This window comes from Periplaneta americana, chromosome 7 (assembly GCF_040183065.1).
Source record: "Periplaneta americana isolate PAMFEO1 chromosome 7, P.americana_PAMFEO1_priV1, whole genome shotgun sequence".
Taxonomy (NCBI): Eukaryota; Metazoa; Arthropoda; class Insecta; order Blattodea; family Blattidae; genus Periplaneta; species Periplaneta americana.
In genome coordinates, this window is record NC_091123.1 from 173,796,113 (window position 1) to 173,818,085 (window position 21,973).

A 21,973-nucleotide genomic window follows, 5' to 3' on the forward strand; every position below is an offset into this window, starting at 1 on the left:
TATTCTTTATGAATTGATTAGTAGGCCGATCTATCGAACCCTTATTTAAGGCGGCTTTTGTTTCTACAAATTATCTTGCACATTCATAACACAGAAAACTGCATATATAATTTATTCCAGGAAATTCATAGTTACTCTTTTGCTGATATTCATATATTAATGCTACTCTTGACTAATAAAGAGTTTGCACCAAATCCAGTTCCCAGATTAGCGTTTTTGAAGACTGAGAGAGGATAAATTGCATTAGACTCTAACAGAAATAATCTGTCAATTTAGTACTGCTCTGATCAAATATGAATAATCTGTTGACATGTGAGCTGTAAGCTGCTGTTAAGATGAGTCAACAAACCGCTCGGGTCATCAATTGTCAGCAGAATACTCTAGGTGATATAATAAGATTGCAAGCTAGAGCATCTGATTAACATTACCTTCATTTGAGTGAAATGGACCAATGTGCGTCCTGTGAAGGTGTAAAAGAGATAAGTATGTGGAACTTCCATACATTATTAATCTCGTTAGCATGGTTCCGAAAAGAATCCTTCAATAGTTATGTAATTGGAGAATTGTATGTTAATACGAGGCATATCCAGAAAGTAAGTTTCCCGATTTTTTCCCCTTGAAAGTAAACGTAATTAGCCGTGTCAATTGCGCATGCATAACAGATCTATGACGTATCAATCATATGCCAGCCGAACAGGTCCTGCCTGGTGCCAGTAGCGTGGCAGCAGTGGCCCGAAATGGAAGCTCTTATTCCTTCTCCCGCCGCCTGCGAGGTTCGGTCGGTGATAAAGTTCTTTAATGCACAAAGCATTGCGTCAATTGAAATTCATCGGCAGCTCTGTCAGGTCTATGGGCCGAACATCATGAGTAAGCAGATGGTGCGTCGCTGGTGTAGGCAGTTTGCCGAAGGTTGTCAAAGTGTCCATGATGAAGAGCGCAGTGGGCGACCGTCCCTCATCAATAATGATCGTGTTGAGCTGGTGAGGCAGTGCATCATGGAGAACCGTCCCTTCACGATTACAGAGCTGAGCAGCCATTTTCCGCAGATATCGCGATCCTTGTTGCATGAGATTGTCACTAAGCACCTGCTGTTCAAAAAAGTGTGTGCCAGGTGGGTGCCGAAAAACCTGACACCCGAATACAAAATGCAACGTTTAGGAGCAGCAGTGACATTTCTGCAACGGTATCACGATGACGGTGACGAGTTCCTCGACAGGATCGTCACGGGCGATGAGACTTGGATTTCGCACTTCACCCCGGAAACCAAGCAGCAGTCAATGCATTGGCGGCATAGTGGATCTCCGGTCAGGACGAAATTCAAACAGACGCTGTCGGTACGGAAAGTGATGTGCACGGTGTTCTGGGACAGGAAGGGCATTCTTCTCATTGACTTCCTTCCAAGAGGTGAAACAGTGAACGCTGACCGTTACTGTGAAACACTGCGAAAATTACGACGTGTCATTCAAAACAAGAGGCGTGGAATGCTTACTGCACGTGTTGTGCTCCTCCATGACAATGCTCGTCCACATACGGCTCGGCGCACAGCAGCTGTTTTGATGGAATTTGGCTGGGAATTGTTTGATCATCCACCCTACAGTCCTGATCTTGCTCCCAGCGATTTTCACGTTTTCTTGCACCTCAAGAAATTCCTGTCCTCCGGTGAGCGTTTTGGCAACGACAAAGAGCTGAAGACGTCTGTCACACGCCGGTTCTATTCACAGGCGGCAGAGTTCTACGACAGAGGGATACAAAAGTTGACCCCACGATACGACAAGTGTCTCAATTCTGATGGTGGCTATGTTGAAAAATAGCTGAAACATTGCTGTACCTGTTGCCAATAAATGTTTTCCTGAAAGTGTGTGTTCTTTCTTTTTTTGTAATAGGGAAACTTACTTTCTGGATGCTCCTCGTACGATCATGAGGAAGTAAAGAGGAAAAGCAATGAACCAACAGGATTACAACGAAGAAATAAACACAATCAAATACATAGCACAAGAAAACGGATACAACCCCAACATAATAGACAACATAATATGTAAGATAAAACAAAACCACAAAAAACAGAAGAATACAACACAAACAAAAGAACACAAAAAATACACCCCATTAACATACGAAAACAAAAACACACATAAAATTGCAACCTCATTCAAGAAATTAAATTACAACATCGCATACAGAACAAATAACACTCTACAAAAACATCTCAACACACAAACAAACAAATACAACCACACAGGCATATACAAACTCAAATGTAACACCTGCAACACTTCTACATAGGACAGACAGGCAGATCATTTCAAACACGTTACAAAGAACACATCACAGCCATAACAAAATTACAAAACACCTCCACATATGCAGAACACATCACAAATGCCAACCACACTTACAGAGACATCAACACAGACATGGAAATACTGCACATCCAACCAATAAGCCAGAAACTCAACACATTAGTCTCAACACACAATTCAATTTCAAAACACATACACTCTTTGACTCTACACTACGAACGCACCCACACAGGAAACAAGAGGCGCCAAGACCAACAACGACCAGTTCCGAAGATGACCGAAAATAGGTCGAAACATGTTAACAAGGTACGTTAACATTTAACACAAGAAAGTTCTTATCATACATATTCCGAAGTGATATAGTGTTAAAAGTTGTGTAATCAAGATGTATAATCAGGAAAATTTATTTTCTTAGAGTATCAAACCTGTTTCCTTTCAGTCTGTTTCCAGCCTCGTATATGAAGTCCTCAATTTTTATAATCTTGTTTATTTTGCTTCATTACAAGTGAAAAATACAAATTCTTTGCTATAGGGTACTTATAGTTTATCACTGAAATTCTGTGATAAGACGTGTAAACACAGACCTTATAATTGCAATCAACAGAGTTTTGGTTCTAAAAATAAATATATTTTTGCTTCATCCAATGGGTGGGTGCTTGACTTTGCGCCATTCACCCAACTATCCCGTCTATTAGCGAAGTACCAAAGCTGTAGTTCTTTTTGCCATCACAGGCATTGCCCTCAGTGCACCATGGAGGCATAGGCAGAGAGAGAACTATTTCCTTGGGGGAGGCAAAGCAAAACCATAGAATCCCGATATAACGAGGTTATGGGGGACATCATTTATCTCCTCCCTCCATTATAGCTTGACCTTGGTACAGCACATCAGAATATGATTATTTAATTAAGGTATTGTAAAATAAAGTAAAACTGTAACAAAATATTCAGAAAATTTTACTTTTCTTTCCTCTTGTACAGAGGAGAGACCTGAAGGCTTGCACTGCAGCCTGAGGCTTATTGTGCTTACCACTACTATTCTGTGAATGACTGGGTAGCCAAATGGCCGCGCTCTTGTGCAAGTACAGCACGCCGCACCATGAACTTAACTCAGGCTATTATATGGATGATATGTGACTTAGTGATGGCGAAATGAGTCCGAGGTCCAACACCGAAAATTACTCAGCAATTCTGCTTCAATTGGTTGAAGGAAAACCCCAACCAGGATTTGAATCTGGGCCCGGTAGTTTCATGGACAGACGAGCTAACCATTACTCCACAGCTGCTGATTAATTTTACATTTACTTTATCTGTTTATTTAAAAAAAAAAAAAGCAGGATATCATATGGAATGTAAATTCTAATTATTTTATTTAATCTTGTCTTTAAGTTTACACATCATAATGGGATCACTTTTTTTTTTTTCTACATTTTTATGCAGTATGTTATTCATATTTCTTCAAGTGGCGGCCTGAACACCTGCAGAGTTCTAACACATCAGTACAGGCTGTTACAAAAGAAAAATTACAGTGCTTCCATTCCTCAAATGAAGTATAGCAATTCTTATACATTCAAAAATTTAAAATAAATATTATAGTTCAGACACATGGTCTGAAGACATTAATTCGTCAATTTAAGCAGAAAAACTTAATCATTAACAAAAGCAAGAAAAATCTTTTGAATTCAATATTTTCTAACGTTAATAGAAAAAAAAAGTTCGGCCAAGTTTTTTGGGAGTGCCCCCCTCCCCCATAACTCCGCCTATATGTATGGAGGTGAACTATATAGCAGTGCATCACAGTCTAGTACATAGTCACGAAGCTTGAGGTGATTTTTCGCATTTCTCGCGATACAGTGCTCCAAGCGGTTAGCAACTGAAAGTACTAGGAACAATAAACTGTGTGATAGTAGTGATCCTAGTGGCTAGCAACTAAAGTTCAACTGTCATTGGATGCATATTCCCTACATATTGAGCTTCTTGACTATGATTAACAGAGTAATGATGGAATGCCAGTAAGGGAAATAGGAATACCAACAAAAACCTACTATCAAGCACTGTCTTTGCAAAGATTCGAACCCATGTTATCAGCGTGGAAAGCAAACACATTATCCATTCGTCTGTGGACCAAGAAAAGTAATATGTAGCAGTGATCATTAATGGTTTAACCACGTAAATATTTGCAATTCAGTCATTGCAAGACTTCCTCCCCCCCCCCCCCCCCCACATCTAATTGAATACTCACTTTCTAGTGGTGCTAAATATCAGAAATTAATTTTTGTGATATTAAATATCGCAATATATACAACGTGTCCGGCTTATAGGTTTAACATTACAAACTTTCATAATTTTCGTTGCATCAGATTCCAATAAAAAAAAATTCTTTCATATGATTAGTGGGTCTCCTGCAATTCATGAAATTTATGCTTACAACAATGATCATAAAAAGTTTTCTGTGTTCTTGGACTGGCTAAAACGAAATCTGTGAAGTGTGTACAACGAAATATTCGCTGTGAATTTAATCTTAGGCATCACGACGATGTTCCCGCCTATGTGAGCATTATGAAATGGGAGACAGTTACGAGAAACTGATAGTCTTTTGTCTACTTGCGGGAGCATAGGAAACAATGTGTCTGCGGAAAATGTGGAAAGAATTCGTACAGCCTTTGTAAGAATACGTCTACGGGCTTACAAGATTCAATTACATCAGCGAATCTATCCTGATGACAAATGTAAATGACAAACGTTTGCTGCAGATGTTTTGAATAAAATTGAAGAGAAGGCATTTTCCTGAATAAAGTGTGTTTCTCTGATTAAGCAACTTTCCACGTGTGTGGGAAAGTTAAGACATAATTGTCGTATCTGGGGTAGTGAAGGGGGGCGGAAAAACTCGCTCTCCAGTATGACATCACTGGACTTTTTCCTATGGGGTTTGTGCCCCTGCATATATGCTACTTGTGGACAGTCGTGTGAAACTGTTGCCTACATACAGATGGACTCCCATCAAGACTCACTCCAAATTTTAATTCCGTATCTGTACATCTGGAATAGACTTAATAGTTTTCTAATAATGCCCAAACCAGAGAACAACATGATTGAAATGAGAGATCGTTCTTAGCAAGTTGCTCTCATTACATACGGGCTATTCCATATGAGATCGATCAGTAAAAAACCTCGCATCTTTTTTATATTCTAATTTTTTCCCTACTTATACAAGATGCTGAGGGGAGTGCATTTGCAAAAATATACTATCGAAAGTCAAACGGTTTTCTTATTATTGAGCGACAAATTTAGCGTATTTTATAAAAACAAGCCTCTTTCAGCGCTCAGAACTCTGGAACCATCTATTGCAGAACATTGAATGAGAGCTCATTTTGAAGCTGACATCTGGTAGGTTATGTTAAGAAGTACTCATTTTTATTGTACACAGAACGACAGATAATCTGATTTTACTTGCTTTTAGGAAATTTGTAAAAATGTAAAAAAATATTGAGAAAAAACCTTGCATTATTAAGAGGGATTCGGCATTGTTTGCTTAGTGGTACGGCAATAAGTTTCGAGGGTATTAAATAGATTATTTTCACACGCCTAGACTTGAACAGTGCAGTACCGCAAGCACTGGCCGAGAGCTGAAGATAGGCGAGCATTGGGCGTCATTTTACTCCTGTGTTTATGAAAACCTGTGATAAAGCTAGCACAGCTATGACTGCTAGATGACACATTAGGTGTTTATGTCTCCTGGCCTTGCTTGTCTCAGCTAGCTCCCGCCTCACAGTCAGCTGGTTAGTTCACGTACTATTTATTTTCTTTATTTGATATTTTCAAAACTTTATCAACGTCCCACTAGTAAAAAATATGTGTTTATTTGTACTTTCAATGCGGAATCTAACCATATATTTTAAAAATATTTTCTCGTGGCCAAAGAAGTCTTAATGAAGAAAAATCTAAATTTCTCCATTTCCATAAAAAGTAAGAAAAATTGTTTACATGTCAATATAAACTTGAACTTCTCAGCATCAAAATAAACCATGATTTTGACCATTGGGTGAAAGGGTTTCGGAGCCACAACAGTTTAAAGTTGCTAATTTTATGAAAATACGATAAATTTAAATATTATTAATTTGAACACTATTAAGTTCTGATGCCTCAAACTTTGCACAAAGCATTGTATCACAGTTGTCTATGGACAGAAAAAGTTTCACTGTATTTAAAAATTGCAAGGTCAATTTTCTCTATATTTCGGTTGATGTGAGATGGAATAGCCCATACAGTAAAAATAGACTGAAACAAAAACGGTGATTAAATATAAATTTATGAATGTTATTTTTTTTCGTATTTATATTTGATCTGAAGACTGCTTCAAAACTCTAGAGTGCTATAATTAAGTCATTTCAATGAATGAGGCGTGAAATTAAAAGGCAATATCATTTGTAACATGTTGAGCAGCACTTAAGAGGATGTCTAATGTGAGGTAAAAAAAGAACCCAAGGTTATACTGCTCAAACAAAGTTTTATTTACATACATATATTATTACAATATGATTTGACTAGCCTTCCTCTCCTGACAAAAGACGATGTATTCGTTGATCATTACGCAGAACTGTTGCCTTCAATGCACTCAGCTGGTTCAGTTGTTCTTCTATATTATGTTCTAATTGCTGGAGGCGAATTTTCAATGGTTCTGTCATGTACTGAGTTTGCCTGTAACAGTCATACACTTTAAAGTAACTCATTGTATGATGCATTTACAATGAAAATGTACCACAGAATTACTGAAACCCATTTTTATAGAAAATGATGTGCTACTTGGTGCTACATCAAAAAACAAGCTAGTCAAACTGAAAATAAATAGTATAGGTAAATAACAGACACAGAACGAGAGGATTATGTTTGTATGACAACATTCAGATGCTAATGACAAAGTAAACACACACAAGCTGTTTGGACTATGTCTCATTCAAAATTAATGAAAAATTAGCCACACGCAAGAGAGAAGGCAATATAAAAACTTGGGGATCTGAAAGGGATAATGAAGTGGTATTAGGATGGACTATGTATGCTTATATTAATCTTACAGAGTTACCAGTTGCACTGGGTGGCACAGTTGATATAGTGCTTGCCTTCTATGCCTGAGGTTGCGGGTTTGATGCCGGCCCAGGTCAATGGCATTTAAGTGTGCTTAAATCAAATACCTTACTATAATAATACCGGACAGCTAGCAGTTTTACGTGTGAACGACGATGGTGCTGCTACCTACCTGCCGGGATGGAGATACTCGCGAAACTAGCTGTAATCAACTGCAATGTATATTGTTGCTGGGCTAGTTAATTTGTTAATAGTTTTATGAATTAGTACTAGTGTTAAAATGTCAGGGTGTATATGTGCTGTTTATAATTGTGACAATTGCAGCATTACAAATTGCTCCAAATCGTACTTTCGATTTCCGACAGTTCATAAAACTAAGTCAACAACATTCTTTAGTAGGCCTAATTCCTTCGTCTTTGTGTTGATGGAAAAATACAAATTAGTTTTTTTATTTAGACGTAATAAATAAATAGAAGTTAAAATGTATTGGATTTTAAGGTTTTATCAAATTAAGTTTTATTGTTGTCCACATGCCTTTACTAATTATTACAAGCATCAGATTACTATCAATTTTATCTTTGCAGTTGTCAGCAATGCGTATATAAAACAATACTGTAAATTCATTCCTAATATCAGATTGATTTTGTCTCGGTAAACCAAAGAAAAAATATGTAACAATTAATTACGGAAAGTAATACGAAGTATGCAATATTTCTCATAACATGCAGCTTTGATATAAGACAATAATTTTACATTAAATATTATTAAACATTTCTTAAGTGTTTCATATATAATTCCACATTAGTATCTCACGTTTTAAACAATAGTCCGAATCTCGCTATGTTAATATTTGTATATGTGCAGAAATAACTAAAATGCTCTCTCAATTAATATCACTCAATAAAAGAATTGTATTCCAATGGATACCATCCCATTGTGGAATCCTGGGAAACGAGAATGCGGATGCATTAGCAAAGAAGGGCAGCAATGCTACTTACAGACCTGTTACTAAATCTACATAGCTATTACTCTGTGAAAAGATTTATTAAATCTACATACTTAGACTTCAACAAACAACATTTGATAACACAAGCTCAAGAGAAAAAATGGAACTGTCTGCATCATAATCCACAGTTGATTCCCGATTTACCACGCAAATCGTCTGTAGCTGCATTTAGATTGGCAACAGGCCATGATTGTTTGGCCAAACACCTGCATAGAATAGGAATATATCAGTCCCCTAACTGCCCATTGTGCAACTCAAACCAAGAAATGGATTCGGAACACCTCAAAATCTGTGCTTCAGTGGCTGACCATGATAATATCTTTGAAAAATATTGGAGTGCAAGAGGTCAAATGACTTTATTGTCAAATGCCTGGCATTAGAAAACAACAATAACATATTTGTATATGTGGATGTAATTCCATCCCTCTGTGCTAGAGGTCAGGTCCGCAATTTTTCGCACTCACGCCAATGCTGCTAGTATACAGCTGTCCAGTATTATTATAGTAAGGTATTTGCTTAAATGTGACAGGCTATGTCACTAGATTTAGTGGCAAGTAAAAGAACTCCTGTGGGACAAAATTCTGGCATACCAAAAAAAATAAATAAATAAAGAAAACGTACATTTCGACATGTTTCTACTGGTTTTTCTTTTTTATCTATTGGAACTGAATGCATGGTCACTTCAGCCAGGTATCATACTGCACTTAATTTGGAGAACCTCCAGCTAAATTTAAACTGAATAATTAATGAACATACTTAGGGCCTATACCAGTGGCGTAGCATGAAATTTTGAGCAGGGGAAGCTAACTCAAGTTGTCTTTCATGCAATATGAGAAAACGTATTACAAAAATTACAGTTTTAAAATAAATAGTAGTCAATGTCAAGTCAGCAGTCGAAGATTGGTTGGAACATCGTAAGTAACACCAATAAGGCATGACCTCAAATGGTACGTAATAAAATATGATTTCACGGTTTACACATATCTCTTAACAAATAGACACGTATAAGTATAACATTAGCTCACTCCCTGTCATACTTAGAGACCACAATATTAGTATCATTACGTAAGTATGCGTCTGTCTTTTGGTTGTGTCCTTCATTGACAGCAAGGGAGTCGGTCATTTGTTTTTTAAATCACACTTTTGTTCGTAAGTCAGTTTTGATAATACAATTGTCCTAAAAAAATTCAAGTAAATTAGTGTCAGGAACTGTTATTTCGCTCATTATTTATTATATCAGCCACAATGCACACTAACACTTCAACTGAACACAACTGACGAAAAGGGATAACTCGGAAACTACTTATTTTAAATGTTAAAGCTAGCTTCTTGCGAGCCTTGCGACTAGGGTAGTTTAGTTAGAAAGGGATGGAAAATCTGCGGGGTGGATTACACAGAAGAAACCAGTCTGCTTGGAAGCTGGTGTGTGCAGGCTTCTTGTTTACTGCTGCACACAAATCATCCTGAGCTGCCGCATCACAATATTTAACGCGTAAATATAAATTCTATTAAAATTAATAAATAATTTTCTCCATAAACTGCAGGTTTATTATGAAATTATTATTAACTGGGGAAGCTAAGCTTTTTAGCTTACATTGACGCTACGCCACTGGCCTATACATATTAAGATATTTTATTACCCATGTTCCATGCGTAACTCTGACACAAGTTCCTTGTTGGTTCGTTGCCACATTTCCAGTTCGCGTTGCATTGAGTCTACATCCTCCTGCAGGAAGTCCATTAATTTTCCTAGTGGGTTAGCAGCTCGTGTCAGGGTTTGTATGGAGCTACGCAAGCGATCAATCTCTCGGCCTGCCAATTCCCTTTCTCTGCGTCGTCCTGCTTCCCACTCCTGTCAACATCACACAAAGTTGCTTTCCAGCCAGATTATGAAGTACTGTTCAGCATTTAGAGAGGAAGTTCAGGAACTACTAATATTAAGTTAAATCATTTTGACACGTGATTTGCAATATAATAATTGGAAGCAATATTCAAAATCTCACATAAACGAATTAAAAGTAAAAACGGTTTTATGATGAACCAAATCTTTAAGAAAATAATTACAGTAAAACCTCGATAAGATGCGCCCGCTTATTACGCTATCCCGTGTAATACCCTTTTTTTGTTCGGTCCCTGCACATTTCATATATAACGCCTTTATAAAATACCCCGTTTGTTGCACTTAAGTCCCGCATAATACGCTGTTTTTGTGGAATATTTTCAGCAATGTACTGTAACAGCAATGAAACATCTTGGTCATTGAACTCACTGGTACCATTAACCTGAAAAGTATTGGTATTCGACCTTAACCTGCACATTTAAATCTTCATACTTCATACTCGTACTTTAGTTTGTTACACTCTCTTATTCAACTCCTTATCTGCATGGTTAAAGCCTACATACAGTTACAATACCTCACCCTCTTGCTAACCCTTTCTCTCAAACAGCATTCCTCACTTGGCCGTAATAAAATTTTGGAAATTTTTGCTGGGCAGTTTGTTGTCCTTTAGTGTATTGAAGAGTGTTAAACGAAAAGCCGTTTCTGTGTCAGAAAAATTGGAAATCTTACGAAAGTACGATGAGTACAGTACTCTTAATGAGAAACAACTCCCTGATGCATTAGGAATCCCATCATCGACATTAAGAACGATAATAAAAAATTGCGACTTTGAGAACACGCACACGGCAAACAACTATAAATGTTTTTTTTTCGAAAGAATTAAGTACAGTACATATTGTAAATGTCCTTGACATACAGTAATTACATAATGAAGTAATACTGTAGTACCTTTCATGAATCATGTATTTCAAAAAAGAAAAATGCTAGTAGATACTGTATATAAGTCAAAATTAGTATACCCGCCTAATACGCAGTCCTGGTTAATACGCGGTTTACACCCGGTCCCTTGAACAGCGTCTTATCGGGGTTTTACTGTATATACAAAGTACTATTTGAAAAATTTACTTTTAAATTCAATACATTTTGATTTAAAAATTCGAAGGGGGCAGGTGAAGTAATTTGTTTTAAAATTGAGAACTAATTATCTTTCTGCTATTATTTCATTTTGTTGAAATTAGATGAAGACAGATTTAATGATACTGTTTTAATATTTGATTGAAAAATTAGACTAAAAATATACTGATTAAATACACAATTCAAGGAGTAAGATGGAATATTTCACGCACAATTTCAACTCTCTTGGTCTGACCATCCTGACTTTGATGATGGATGTCGTCTTCAAGTTCCTTCTGAGTCTCCAAGATTTGTGCCACAAGATGCCCATGTTGTCCTTCTTCCACAGGTTTTAGTTCTGTTATTGGCTGAAGTGGTGGAGGCTGTAACTTATAAGAATTGCTTTTTAAAACCTAAAAGCAAAAGTAAATGAAGGGAGAAACCACTTGGATAGCCAATTAGAGAATCAATATGACCAGCCATTAATCAATTCATGCTGAACAATACGTAATATCAATAAGATAATTTTATTAATTTCAAATTCTATATATTGGCAGTAAGTGGACACTCTCTGTCTTTTAATTCATTATTCAAAACTTGACACAAATAAAATTTAAGTATTATTTGACTGAATCCAAAATCATATATTGATCCAGCATATATACAGTGCGTTCGCTTCCCCCTGCGGCCGGGCGATGAACAGCAAGTATGCCGAGCAGCAATAATATAGCCTACCAACGTACTGCCACCCGTGCTTAAGAATCACTCAACAGTTGTCCATCATTTTGCAGTCAGCTGACCTAATTGCGTTCTGTTTCAACAATCAGTTTGCTTTACTGAAGCGCTTTAACGAACAGAAATTTTGCGAATGGAAATTTTATCAGAAGATGTCAAGAATGCATCAATGCAGATGGACACGACTTTCAGCATCTTTTGTAACAAGGTTAGTACTCAAGTGATAACAATAAATGAGTAGGATAAGCTTGAGGATTGATACACGTTGCTAACTAATGCTCCGCGCTTGCTGGCCGGCCACAGGGGGAAGCGAATGCACTGTATTTTAACACTGAATATCTTTAAACTACTTTCAGATTGAGGTTCTGGCTGATATATCTATATCAGGCAGTACACTTCAATTGATGATATGTGTCAGAGGAAGAACAATTATATGCATCTCAAGTCTGATTACTAGTTACTAGTCAGCGATGTATGCAAAAGAGAGGGAAAGGAACTGGCAACTCTAGCCATTAACTTCTGGCTTAGCTGCCTCATGAGTGATGCCTTATTGGTGTCACTTATGAGGTTCCAACCAGTCTTTGGACTGCTGACTAAACATACATATCTTTAAACATCTATAATACTCGGAGTTTTGGGCATTCCACCAAAAGTATAATTCTGATAAGGTTTGAATAAAGAAGCTGTATAGCTACAGCACCTTCAACTTAAGACGCAACCCAGGCGGGCAGTACTCTCAAGCGGTAACACCCAGCGGCGTTGTGCAGTAATTGAATTGCTAAATGGCCCATCATGCATACCGTATTTAGTGTTAGTTTATCTTCCGTAAAATTAATTTAATGGTGTTTATTTCCTTACCTTAAGACATAAGATGTTCAAAATGACCTCCACCAGTTCAATACAACGCTCACACCGGCGAAGAAGATGCTGAAATACACGATCCAATCCCTGCCTTGAAATGCTGGAGATCACGGCCCGAATATTTTCTTGAAGTGTCTCTAATGTATGAGGATTGTTCACATACACTTCATGTTTTAACATATCCCAAAGATAAAGGTCACATGGTGGTAAACACCTTGATAAATTTAAACTTAAACAGAGCAAAGTTCACCAAACACGTTAAATGTAAACTAAAGCTGACCAAACACGTTCACACCTTACAGAAGACAAACTAACACTAATTGCATGCTGGGTCGCACAACAACGCTGGGTTTTCCTGCTTGAAATACTGGCCTATTGGCCTGCCTGCCTGCCTGCCGCACAACACCGCTTGGTCCCACTATAGAGAACGGTCCATCACCCGCTTGCTTACCGTGGCCAGGGTTGCGTCTTAAGTTGAAGGTGCTGTATATGGGATAGGGCCTTGACTTGCTTCAGACTAAGTAATTCAGCTGATAATTGCAGACATACTATAGAAGAATTTGTAACACAAATTTTCTTATACAGTTTTGTTTTGCCACCTATGCAAGAGTAATCTAATCCAAGTTGGTGGAACTATTTAATGGTCAATGGCAAATACTTCTAATTTCGAACTGTTACAGCAAAATCTCTGTATTCAACACTCGACCAAACCACCAGCATGATCTAGGAGTTATTGAGCAGGACATATTCAAAAGGTCCTTGTACTGATTACTTAGTTGGTTTTCCTTTTCCTCAGGTTGTCTCTAACTACAAAGCGTATGTCAGGTAATGCAATGGCGAATCCAAGGACTCACCTCACCAAATATGTAGTCTTAGAAAAATGTTTTGTCACACAGATATTTTGTAAGTCCCAGAAAGGAGGCAGTGCGCATGATCAGAGGACGTGCGACCTGGTTCACAAGAGAAGGACTAGTTTAGATAATAAAATTAGTTTTTTTTTTTTTTCGTTGTATGTCTGATCATGCACACTGTCTCCTTTCTGGGACTTATACAGTATCTGTGCGACAAAACTTTTTTGTGCGAGATCGTGCGTATTTGCTTGTTTTCCGCACAGAACCAATACGCGGTAAGTGTGAAATACCACATTCAGTATTCCCAACGTAACACACATAACAATTTCCCTCTTCTTACCGCTTAAGTGCCATATTCATTTTACTGCTTTAGGCTTTTAACATATTATTTTTAAAGACGTTTAACATAGTAATAATTATAAATTGGAAACTTACCACTGCAATTTCACCTAAATTGCAATGTTAATTATTGTTTTTAAATATTTACAAAAATTAAGTAAAATCTACTACTCCACGAAACTTATTGCATTCCTGATACAAGTAACATTAAGGAAGCCGTGAAAAAATCAACAAGATTCCAGATGCCGATGTTATTACTGCAGTGTTATATAAATAATATTGTTAAAATATTAAAATGAAAAATAATTCATTACATAACCTTACCGTTTGTTTTAAGTTCGCATTTATAGACTGGGGGAAAAAAAAAAAGACAGACGTATATCACGGCCTGCTGGAGTATAGTAAACACAGAAAACATTTTATAGCAACAATATTGAAGAAAGATATTTTGGTTTTCCGAAGTTGCCATCATTAAACAGAAACCAAGATGGAGAATTAATTGCAACTAATTAGAAATTCCTCTTTCAGGTATGTAATAAACGATCTTCGCACAAAATAATATACGATACACGAGCGGTATGTTTGTTTTCATGTTCTCAGAAATTAAAAAATCTCAACTATGTTTCGCTTTTTCAATCTTTTCCTCGAACATGAATACGTCAACATACCGCTCTTGTAACGTATATTACTATTCTAGCCTTTTCTAACTCTAGCTCTTACCAATTCTAGTTGATACAGCGTCATAAAAACTACTCAGTAGAGACGAAAATGGGTAACATTCAGCTTAAGGTATAAAATATGCAACTCAAACTCAAGAAGATATGCCCAAGTGTCCAAGCTCACGAGAATTTAAGAGAAATGTTGCTGCAATGTCATAATGCAAGATCTCACACTAGTCTGAAAAATCAGAAATTCTCACAAAATTTGAAAGAACAGTATTGATTTCATTCACTCTACAACCCCAAATCAAGAAGACTGACTGCTATCTGCAAAATGAAATTAACAACTAACAATGATGTAATAGCACTGTGAATAGGGATATCTTATGCAAAGATTTACAGTCAGATGGCAGGAGCGTTCCATGCGCCACAACATGTTGTAGGGCTATGTTATGTCATATGCTACAGTTGATTACGTTCTCCCGCGTGTTAGTTTTCTGTGCGTGTCAAAATTATATTTATAATAATTATTTTGTATAACCTAGTATAATTTAATACAATTCAGTATTTTCTTACTTCATAATTTAATTTAATTTAATTTACAACATATAACAACATAAACTTATATAATACTGAACGATTCCCCTTAAGAGATGGATGGGGAAATCTGCAGTATGCAGAATATAGATACGAGTAAATTGAATATTCATGAAACTAAACAAGAACTTTGAGAACGAGGTGCAAAAATAAAATAAATAAATAAAATAGGAATTTTGTCGAAGGTGATAATTATTATTGTAAGTACCGTACACTAAAAATAGGATATGCAGCCACCAATGTGTTTTTTTTATGTAATGTTTGATAAGATGATATATAATCACACGATTATTCCTGTATTTTGTAGGTTAAGGACATGCAGTTTTGAATACTATGTAGGATGATTTTGAAAACTTGAAGTAAAAACATGGTTTTAATAATTAGTCTACAGCACATTAAAAACATTATTCACAAAACAGATTTCAATTATGAATCGTCCTGGATAATAAACACCCCAATTAATCGAGAGTTTACTACAGGCGTAAACTTCAGAGACTCCTAGAAGTACTAAATATAATCTAAGCTAACATAGCTTGCTGTCGTGATTCCATATGTTTTTATTGATTTTTCTTTTCCCACTTCCAAAATGAAATTGTAGCCAGCAATTTCTTACTTGAAGTAGTTCCTTTTATTTATTAGCTAGCATTTTTAGGCGCAATTAAATTAGTTAAATTTTTTTAAGGTTTAAAGCATATATTCAGAACATTTCGGGACCTGAATGAAAACAAAAGACTTTCCCTGATTTTTACATATAGGAACAGAACAAAAATTTGGCATTTTGAGTTGTTTTTAAGAGTATTTAATGTAGTAATACACTACGTAAATCCTCAATGTTTATATACCGGAAAACAAATGCACATGTAAAGCGCATCCCTCAAGGTACATGCGCGCTATCTGTTGGTGCTAGTTCAGGATATCCCTATTGTAATACAGCACAGTATATGCTCATTTTCGACTCATGGAGTGAAGGTAAGCTTTATAGGAACGAAAGTTCCATCTTTAATTTCTGTAATTTCCGCGTTGTTTTAATACTCTCTATGAAAAAACCTGGTGTTTAATATTTCAACAACTATAGTAGTGCAACGTGAGGAAATTCGACAAAGTGTGCAACACAGAATTTTTCTAGAAAGGAAGTTATTGTGCGATAGATTCCCAAGCAATCACTACATGAAATGCCAGGTACAAATTCAAAAAGTGTTCTATTGTTTTCTTGGATTTTTTATCTTGCAAATGCCTCACCTGCTCTTCCGTGATGACAGAGGTTTGCGACTCCACAACAATAAAGTTGTCATCCTCATCCTGTTCTGTGATAGACTCGTTCTCTGTGATGACATTTACTTTTCCAATCAGATTGTTGCTGTAAAAGTAAATGGCTTTAGATTTTATATTTTAATGCAATATACAGTATATGATATGAAATTATATATAATAAACAGGATTTAACGTAGTAGGTATATAGGTATGGACTCAGCACTTAAAAACAAGATTATTTAATAGCAACTTACAACCAATTTTGTGTTTTCTAGCTCATCTTCATAGGTGATGTTCAAAATTACCACTTTTTATGCTCATGCGAGCCTTAAATGGCCTGTCATTTAATATTTCTATCCTTTGGAAACATTGAGTGCCTATTTACTAGATATAAACCAGTGATTCTCTAACTTTCCCCTTGTACTTGTACTTGTAGCCAATGTATTCAATGAGGACGGCGAGACCTCATATATGAATATATATGTACAATATACAGAATGTCAAACGTTAACAGTATTCATAAACTATTGTCGAAAATGGCCAGAAAGTCATTTAAATATGCGCTCCTGCATATGTGACTTGTATGTCTTAAAAGATATTGATGATATGAATGAGAAGAGTTCTGCCGGAACCATGGATCATGTCCCGGCATAGCTCAGTTGGGAAGAGCGCTCAGCACGCAGAGCTGAGAGGTCCCGGGTTCGATTCCTGATGCCAGAACGAATTTTTCTCAATTTAATAGATATAGTGTATTATAAATTGTATTGTACTGTATACATCACATGGCTGTCTATTAGCTTGTGTTTAATGTATACTTCTCTCATAATTTAATGTAAAATCAATTAAACTAACTTCACTGAATCATTTGGTAATTCAACTACAAATCCAAGTTCGGACACCAATGTTTTAATAAATATATTTGCAATTTCCCTGCTCTTTTGAAGACAATATATAAACTTTTTAATAAGTCAGACTGTCATTTTATGTTTTTTTTAGTAGAAAGTAATAATTTAATATAAGAAGCACAGAAAACAATGTCAAGAGACTGTTAGCTGCGAACATTTTCTTTTCTTTCTTTGTCACTTTCTTTTTTTATTTTCATGCTAGAATAAAAGTAATTTGAGAAACTTACCTTACTTCCTCCGGGATCCGAACATCACCCCTATCCCTGATTCTTGGGGCAGCAGGACGGGCACTAGGTGGACGAGCACTTGGTGGACGCAATGCTGTCTGTGGACGCACTCCTGTTTGTGGACGTAAACCTGTTTGAGGCCGTATACCTGTCTGTGGACGTGTTGATTTGGGCACAGTTGTAAGTGTTACTTCCTTTACTGGTTCACTGTTAAATAAATATTTAATTTAGTTAGGGTATTTGTTCTTCTTCTTCTTTTCCTCCTCCTCATCCAATCGCAGATTGGATTTTTCAAATTCATTCTGGCACCAAATTCTTACAACCACCAACTTCACCATAATATTGATTATTTATAATTTATGTGAATTACAACTACATATTTCAGTGATTCCCAAAGTGTGTGCCATGATATCATGGGGCATTGTCAAGAGAGCTATAACAGCAGAGAAGGGTTCAATCCAGTCCTTTTCCTGTTAATCGCTTTTAGCTCTAAGCAGCCTCCACTGAGAGTGCTAACATTGTTTCTTACCAATATTCCGCCACTGAATTTACTGAAAATTAATAAGCATTGCAGGAATGAAAATAAAGAGGACGCATCACAAACTAGAGGCAAAAGGTGAAGAAGAAATATCGTAACTATGACGACAGTTATTTGGATTTTAACTTTACATCGACATATCAACAATAAAGAGAGATCATATTGTGTACTATGTATGAAAGTTTTGGCATAAGAGTGCATGCTTCCAAGTAAGCTAAAATGCTATTTAGAAACCAATCATATAAACAAGGTTGGCAAACCTCACGACTTTTTCACCAGAAAGTTGAAAGAAGGTACTTTTTTTTTTTTCAGCAAGTGTCAATACGAAGTAATCTTTGCTAACATTGTAGAAATTTATATAGAATTGCGAATTGTAAAGAGCTCCATACCATCGTAGATCTAATTCTGCTAGCTGCAGTAGATGCGGTGAACATTATGATCGGTGTGTCTGCAGAGACAATGCTTTCAAAGGTGCCTTTGTCTAACAACACTATGAGTTGCAGAATCCAACATATCGCAGAGGATCTCAATGATCAATTATTAATTTAAAGAGTGAAGGGAAAGAAATTTGGGTTGCAGCTGGAAGAGGCCACTCTTTCTCTTGGTGGCTATAATTGTTTACACAGAAAGACACAATAAGCAACGCCACTGTATATTAAACAATATCTATATCAAAGATGTGCAGAACTGTGGCTAACATACATACATACATACATACACTAATAACCATATTTTGTAACTACACGTTTATTTTTAATGTACCTGTTTTTGGACTCAGTTACTGGAACCAGCTGAGCCTCCTTTGGTCGAGGGGAGCCTAAAACTTGTGGTTCCTCTGTAATATTGCTGACCATCTCTGTATTGTCAATCCCTGCAGCCCCCTCTGCAGGTAAGCGATCAACTCCATCTATAATACAAGCACTCAAAATTACTTTTTTTATACGAATTTAAACATTTACCTTCATTTTCTTAGATGAGAATCTAACTTCCATACATTCCAAAATACACAAATTTTATTTGGATTTCATATAAAACAAATTTCTGAAATTATCAGAGAACACAGAAACCAATGTTTCAATATCATATCATATTGAGATATTTTTATTTTTTCATATATGCAGAACTTGCAGTTATATTACATTCGAGGACACACTAATTTAGATCAATGCTGTATAACGATTTTGTAATGTAGAAGAATTTGTCTCAGCTGAGATGACTTTTGAGCCAAGAATAATAATGTGTCTACTTGAATTCGAAATAGGAATTTATCTGAACATTGATCAACAAGATCTCCCAACTATGTCTAGTAGACCCGTAGACAATTACTCATTAATAGCCAATATACATAATCATGAAATTAGAAATAGTGAACAAATTAATATTCCATACTGTAGATTACATAAAACTAGTACAAATTTTTCTGTCATGGGGATGAAATTATATAATAAGCTTCCCAGTCAATATTATAAGTTACCAACCAATAGTTTCAAAGCTAGATTTTATAATTGGCTTTTAATTAATCCTTTCTACTCTGTAGATGAGTTTCTTAACATAAATTCACACGAAATTGTTTTTTAATAAATAAAGTTATTTAGATTAGTTACAATTATTATTCTGTTGCTGAGTTTTTCAACACAAATTTGTATGAAATTGTATTTTAATAAATAAGTTTAATTGCAATTTAGTTAGTTTTCTTCAATTTAAAAGTTTCAAATTATTTCATGTTTTCATTGTATTATTTAAATTTTACTGTTTCTATTATTAGTGTTTTTAAAAAGTTTTTATATGCTTTTTCAATGTATTCTGACGAAGCCTAAACTGTATGTTTAATGGCCAAATAAATTGAATTGAATTGAATTGAATTGAACCAACAGCAGGTGTGGTCCTCCAGACATTCTGGCGGTTGTGTGTGAATGAAGTAGCCACCAAAACATTAAAATATGGTGTTCACTTAAATCGGCTACAACTTGCCATTTAACCACTCCAATAAAAATATTGGGGTGCAAGAGGTCAAATGACTTTGTCAAACACCTGAGATTAGAAAACAACAACATTATGATAGGGATCACTGTCAAAGACAAGTACGGAATTTTTAGGAACACTGGAAATGAGTCAATATTCGTAATTCGTACAATTCATGTCACCATGTTAATTTCCTGTATTCTAATGAAACCTAAAGCAGAGATATGCATTAGGGATAAAACCTTGCTCATGGATAATGACGAGATGCTGGCCTTTGAACACAGATTAAAATAATCCTTGCATGGAATCATCTCTCCATGAAAATGGTATGAATGTAAGTTTCATCCATGAAAATGATAGTATGACCTCATCCCTGCATTTCTTAATCTGTGTTAAACAGTGAAGTCACTTTGCCCTGATGTCATAATTTTCTACTATGATTCGGCTTTTACTTTTAGTTTTATCCACTGTAATTCCTATTTTAAGTAATGCCCCTTTAAGGTAATAGATTTTCTTGAAAATCAATTAATTTTTTTTCCATGAACTTTTTTTTTCGGGGTAGGCTTCTGTTTCTTTATTACACAGAAATCTTGATCTGTTCTGTAGACAACACATATATTAACATACTCTTTGGGACTGTTGATGCTTGTCTTTGTGCAGAGCTGGAAAGGAAGATCTAAGTACTTCTTTGGGATTCATGCTGCCTGTCTTTGTGTAGAGTTGGTAAGGAAGTGGGAGTTTCAGAGATAATGTTCTTTGTTCCTCTTATCACCCTTACAAACGAACTCTCCAACACCCATGCTGACTCTGCTATCGATTCTTCAGTAGTATTCATTATATTAAACACGAACTGTTTAGTTTTCATGTATCTTTACTAATTAATCATTATTTCTCGTGTGATTGTGAGTCTCTTCAGTGTTGCCAACTAATACCAGATATCACTAAAGAGGGTAAAATCACAATGCTACATACTGAAATAATAATAATAATAATAATGATAATAATAATAATAATAATAATACCGCATCGGTTTCCTTTACTGCAAAGCAAAATTGTTGCTGTCAACATAACAGTTAGAAAATAACTGCCAGATGTAGTATTTGTCAGTACCCGAAATTCGAAACTAAGTTGGTAAAAGAAAATTCAACCTAAGAGCTAGAAAATCACTATAATCTACTAGCATATGTAGTAATAGGGGAAGAATGGTTAGGTTTCACCCTTATGGTATTAAGTAAGGTGATCCGGACTATACTGTAGTTTACTCTATGTAGAAGGCATATTCAAAACAACAAAAAAATGAAATGGACTTATTAAGCACAATAAATAAGTCAGTCCATATCAAATTTAATGCTTTTTAAAAGTTTAGTTCCAGATATTTTCAATAATCTAATAAACAAATGTCATAATAGTAAACAGTCAAACAGTCTAGTATGAAATTCATATCATTAGTGATTTAACTGCAGTGATGGGTGAAATATTCAGGGAAAAGGATGGTTTGCATGTAGGCTATGCTGTGGCCAACATATCCCAACAAGTATATTTTTAATTTTAAAATTCTCGAATTCCAATTCTCACTCACTTCCTGATAGTTTGCGATGACCAGGCCTGGCAGACTGGGGTCTCTTTACGTCAGGTTCCTGCAATGACATATGACAATGGTCTCAGTTTGTGAAGGGAGATTTAATCTCGACAGATCCACATAATGAAACT

General features: G+C 35.9%; 1 protein-coding gene across 2 annotated transcripts in view; it reads right to left on the minus strand.

The window, feature by feature from the left end:
• Window positions 1-6,784: 6,784 nt before the first annotated feature.
• Window positions 6,785-21,973, minus strand: part of IFT54 (intraflagellar transport 54) — a 29,312-nt gene continuing 14,123 nt past the window's right edge. Inside the window, exons 7-13 of one of the 2 annotated variants that reach the window (XM_069831900.1) lie at window positions 21,843-21,900; window positions 19,064-19,208; window positions 17,764-17,970; window positions 16,620-16,737; window positions 11,572-11,721; window positions 10,026-10,237; window positions 6,785-6,995 (exon numbers count right to left, since the gene is read on the minus strand). In XM_069831900.1, coding sequence (XP_069688001.1) covers window positions 6,842-6,995; window positions 10,026-10,237; window positions 11,572-11,721; window positions 16,620-16,737; window positions 17,764-17,970; window positions 19,064-19,208; window positions 21,843-21,900 — 1,044 coding nt within the window. In that variant the 3' untranslated portion in view covers window positions 6,785-6,841. Of the gene's footprint in view, window positions 6,996-10,025; window positions 10,238-11,571; window positions 11,728-16,619; window positions 16,738-17,763; window positions 17,971-19,063; window positions 19,209-21,842; window positions 21,901-21,973 lie in introns of both variants that reach the window. The other variant, XM_069831899.1, reaches the window with a different exon arrangement.